The 5,239-nt window shown below is 32.9% G+C and overlaps 1 protein-coding gene across 2 annotated transcripts in view; it reads left to right on the forward strand.

Annotated features, from left to right (window-relative positions):
- LOC106476526 (galactoside 2-alpha-L-fucosyltransferase 2-like) overlaps positions 1–2,221 on the forward strand; it is a 7,243-nt gene extending 5,022 nt beyond the window's left edge. The window contains exons 1-2 of one of the 2 annotated variants that reach the window (XM_013937179.2): positions 477–678; positions 1,275–2,221. In XM_013937179.2, the coding sequence (XP_013792633.2) occupies positions 522–678; positions 1,275–2,095 (978 nt within the window). In that variant the 5' untranslated portion in view covers positions 477–521 and the 3' untranslated portion in view covers positions 2,096–2,221. Of the gene's footprint in view, positions 1–476; positions 679–1,274 lie in introns of those variants that run through there. The other variant, XM_022380362.1, reaches the window with a different exon arrangement.
- Positions 2,222–5,239: the final 3,018 nt, after the last annotated feature.

Consider the following 5,239-nt stretch of genomic DNA (forward strand, 5'->3'; position numbering starts at 1 on the left):
TCAGTGGACCACGTGAGAGGTTCGTTATGAATTATCGCGTTTGTGTTAGGAAAAACTTTAACAGCCGACATTAAAAATTATGTGTAGTTTTACGAATAGGTCGTCCTAACTGATCTTAATATACTGTAAATTTACGAACTACAGACACACACACAAAAAAAACTTCCTTATTCTAATGTGAATATAACAGGTATTTTATTTAATATTAATTTTAAGATTATATTCTTAAACGTTGAAAAAACATCGTCCGTAAATATAGAGAAAGCAAACTGAAATTCAAATGAAATTTTGACATCACGGGTCGAAAGTTAGCGAAGACAAGTAAGTTGTTTTAATTGTAGGGACTGGTTGCTTGTTTTATAGAACAAAACACAATAACTTCTCAACTCATTACTTCATTGAACTAAACTTTATCTATAAAATATTTTTGTCTTTTACTACTTGTTTGTTATACTTTCTTTTACTTAAAGCTGAGTTAGAAACTACTGGAACTATTGGAACGAAAAGACTTTACGAACAAAATGTCCTCTTGGAAGCTCTTTGCTGTTTTAACTACCTCAGCAATAGTTGTCTTGGTAATAACCCGTCGTATTACTAACTCACGGAACCTTGTTTCTGCCAAGAATTACCTAGCTGATGTACAAACCAACAAGTTGTCCAGTGATCTTGGTAATCCAGGTAAAATATATAAGATTCTTAGTATTCAGACTTGGTTTTCAATTTTATTAATTAATTGACACAATTTTACCTGGCTAAACTGGCATTCTTCTCGGCGTTGTTAAGTATACCTTTGTAAATTTAACTTACAACGAATTTCCTGGTGGGACAGCAGTTAGCCTCTGGACTTACAACGCTAAAAATCAGGGGTTCGATTTTCCGCGGTGGACACAGTTGATAGCCTAATATGGCTTTGCTTTAAAACAAATAAACTTACAACGAGTTGTTCTCTTTGTGCAGCTGAAGCAGAAGTTTGTTTTATATCAAAAATATATTTCATAACCGAATACCTCCGACAAAAATGTAAGTAGTTAATTAACAGAACTTATGTGATCAAAGGTGTAAGAATCACGAAGCTGATTTATTCACATGTGTAGAAAAAATCTCAAACTGCATATTCTTATGATTTAATGTGAATAATTGAGAACTTCAATTATTCTTACAGTGATAAAATATTCTCATTTTAACTGATAATTTATATTTCTTTTTGCTGCTACATGTTTGCACTCTACATCTAAGTGTTATTTTAAATATTTGAGTTGTTTTCTTTCCTACAGATGAGAAGAAACTACCACTTACAATAATTAAAAGCAGAGGTCGCCTAGGAAACCAAATGGGAATATTTGCAACATTATATGGCTTATCACGGCTGAACAACAGAAAGCCCGTACTCCAACAACATACTGCTCAGCAACTGCGTCAGTTTTTTAAAATCACCATAGAAACGACTACTGAGCTATCAGAAACGAACAAAAGTCTTCCTTACTACAACATAGATAGGTACATACGTTCAAGTGATGTAGCAATACCCAAGGATGTCGTAATTTTGAGAGGAAACCAATATGCAGTTTCACCAACATTTTATGATTTTGTCAGATTCGAAATAAGACAGCAATTCAGGTTCGTCGATCCAATAGACCAGTATGCAGAGAACGTGTTACATCGTATACAACAAACAAGGTCTGTGGATACTTTTGTTGGAATCCACGTGAGAAGAACAGATATGACAAGATACTTAGCAAAACAAAAGGGTGCCATCCCAGGAAATGAATTCTTCAAGAAGGCCATGAATTATTTTCTATCCAAATACCGAAACGTGACGTTCGTGGTAGTAAGTGATGACCGGAAATGGTGCCAAGCAAACTTGAATCAGATAAACGTAGTTATCGCTCCAAAACCCTCATCTCCAGCCCACGATATGGCAGTGTTGTCCAAATGTAACCACAGCATTGTTACCAAAGGTACGTTTAGTCTTTGGGCTGGCTACTTAGCCGGTGGAGAGACAATATATTTTCAACCTTTTCCACCTGATCACCCCTATGTCAAATTAAACCCTTATGAAAAGAATTATGTACCGGAATGGATTGGTATGTCTTAACCTGTGTTTGGATAGATTGGTATGTGTTAGGTCTTTATTACACACTGATTGGACGATTATTACATACATATACAGATTTTGGGGATATTTATGTCACCACACAGAGTGAATTGGTATGTCTTATCCTCTTTCAGTTCCCCATTATTACACACTGATTGGACGATTATATATATATATATGCAGAGTGAATTGGTATGTCTTAACCTCTTTCAATTCCCCATTATGTCACGGTGATTGGTCGATTTATTATCTACTGATTAGAGAGTTTTAGGATATCTAGATCAGTACTTAAGGCAAAATTAGAACAATGTTTCTAACAATGGAAAAATATTATCTACAACGAACATTTTGTTTGAGAAGATTTCTCTACAACGAATGTATTTCTTGAGTAAGAAATCTCCTCAAGAAATACATTCGTTGTAGAGAAATATTCTCAAGCAATACGATCGTTGTAGAGAAATCTTCTCAAGAAATACATTCGTTGTAGAGAAATCTCCTCAAGAAATACATTCGTTGTAGAGAAATCCTACAACGAATGTATTTCTTGAGAAGATTTCACTACAACGAATGTATTGCTTGAGATATTCAGTTGCATACTTTTCAGTGTACTTTATTAAAACATTTTCATTATCTTTTATTTTGAATTTTATTTGAGATTCATCTACATTCACAAACCCACTCTATACTTTTAGAGGTTTTGAACAGACATCTTGAGGAATGTAGTTCACAAGATCTCATAAACTTCCTATATCTTCTTTTTAATCTACTTACACCGTTCATATTTAATAAATTATTAATTTTTCTTAAACCTAATTATCTTCAATCATTCAAGAATATAGCTGGGATTCTAATTATTCGGTCGAGTTCATAAAATATTTTTTTCCATTTGGATTATATGTTCTGTTATACTAGTGTTTAGCTAATGGTGGAATATCTATTTTCTCATTTTTAACATTTAGCTTATGTCCATGCACTTTACATTATAGGCTCCTTATAGTATGTAATATGAATACGCTTTTAATTTTACAAATTATTTTGTAAGTACCAGTTTTCAATTATATTCACTTTAGTAATTAATTTTATGTGTTTATATACAGAGTAATTCGTTTTTAAACATTGAAAACTTTACAAGATAAACTAGGTATATAGGGCAAAATTAATCCTTCTTATATTTTTTTTTTCAAATACTTTCAAGAAATTGCTATTATTACAAGACTGTTTAATAAATATCTTAACTGCTCTATCAGCGATACCTGAGTAAAAACCTTTGTCAACTGCTAAGTTTCAACAATATTATTTCATTATTTAATTCTTCTGTAGAACACAGCTTTATAAATATATACACATAAAATAGAAAGCTGATGTTTGTTTAGGCTTCTGTATGACATCATTGCTAGTGTGGTGGCTTGATCATAGAGAAAGGTTACGATACATTATAATCTCTAGTTTTTGTCCATTTTTTCGATTGGAGATTATATTTCATTTTACTGAGGATTTACTGGTCAACAATAAACGGTCTTGTTTCTTATAATGCTAATATATAAATAGGGGTTCGTTTACGTTTCACATTTTTCTACTATATTTGATTATTCTCTTGTGCTTATTTTACTGTTTACACTTTCAACTTCTTTAAGTTGGTTTTCCTTCATTCCCTGTACTATTGATATAAACACACTTGCTTTTACAATGAGTTCCACTAATTGTATGATGGGTTCTTTGTTCTCAAGTTTATGTTCCTTTTGGTAACCAGAAGGCTCGCGGTGGCTCAGCGATAAGTCGGTGGGCTTACAACGTTAAAAATTGGGTTTCGGTACCCACGGTTGGAAGAGAACAGATAGCTCATTGTGTAACCTTATGCTTTAAAACAAACAAAGCCAATAGAATACACTTCTATAATGCTGCCACCAACCTGTATTTTTCATGAGATATACACTATCCTACTAAATATCATTTGACACACCTCTGATTGCAGGAAAATGGGTGTGACGAAGAAATATGCAAATAGTTTGGCCTACAATGCTAGAAACCGGGTTTCGATTCTCGTGGTGGGCAGAGCAAAGATAACCCATTGTGTAGCTTTGTGCTTAACTTCAAACAAACACACCGTACAGAAAACACAGTAAGAACTTAATGGTCTAATATATTTACATATTTCATCACAAATGACATTATCTTTTTTTAACAAATATCTTTGTAATTGACCCTCTCTCTCTGATGGTTTAATTTTCTAAATTTAGTTTCATCGGATATTACTGAAAGTACTTTAGTTATACATTCATTATTTAATAGAAATATACCTTTTCTTTTGACTGGTTTAACTGCAATCATTCCTTTATTTTCACTTAAATTGTTAATTGCTTTTAATTCTCTTCTAGTTATATTAAAGTTTTTTTTTTATATGAGTAGAAATAGTTTAAGGACCCTCTGAAACTTCTATTACTATGTTATCAAGTTTTTTATCGTTTATACCGTAACAGAAGTGTCAGGCCTAAGTCATTTTGATTCCCGATATGACATACACGAGTATTTCTATTTGGAGGTCAAAACAACAATCTTTCCCATGTTTTAAGAGCCATTTAAAGCTTTTTAGCAATTTATCCGGTTCACAAATCATTACTTATTTCTGACCGATTGTTTCGGCTTGACGGCTTTTAACTCAAATGTCTGAGGTCAAAGAGTATTTAAAATATTTTAAAGTATTATTTTTGTTCAAAGTTTCGTAAAAAATCTGCAAAGAAATATAATGACGGAGGTCAGTTTCGAACCTTCAATTTATAGAATAAAACAAGCCGGCTTTTGTCGCCGGGCCACGTCAGTTTTCTTTAAAAAAAAGGTGGTGGGAGGGATTTTCCTATATGTTACCGATTTATCCACAAAAACATCATTTGGAAAAAATTTGATTTCTTGATTCAGATTCTGTGCATAAAAATTTAGTGGTGAAATATTTTTGTGAACATTTTTGTGTGTGACAGTTCCAGAGGTGTCCCTGTGAGCATAAATATGAAAGCGGGATTTGAACAGATACGTTTGTTTGTTTGTTTATTGCTAAGCACAAAGATACATAAAGGTCTATCTATGCTCTGCCACACGCGAGTATCGAAACCCAATTTGTAGCGTTATAAGCCCTAATACCGCTGAGCCACC

Source organism: Limulus polyphemus, unplaced genomic scaffold (genome assembly GCF_000517525.1).
Source record: "Limulus polyphemus unplaced genomic scaffold, Limulus_polyphemus-2.1.2 Scaffold10781, whole genome shotgun sequence".
NCBI lineage: Eukaryota > Metazoa > Arthropoda > Merostomata > Xiphosura > Limulidae > Limulus > Limulus polyphemus.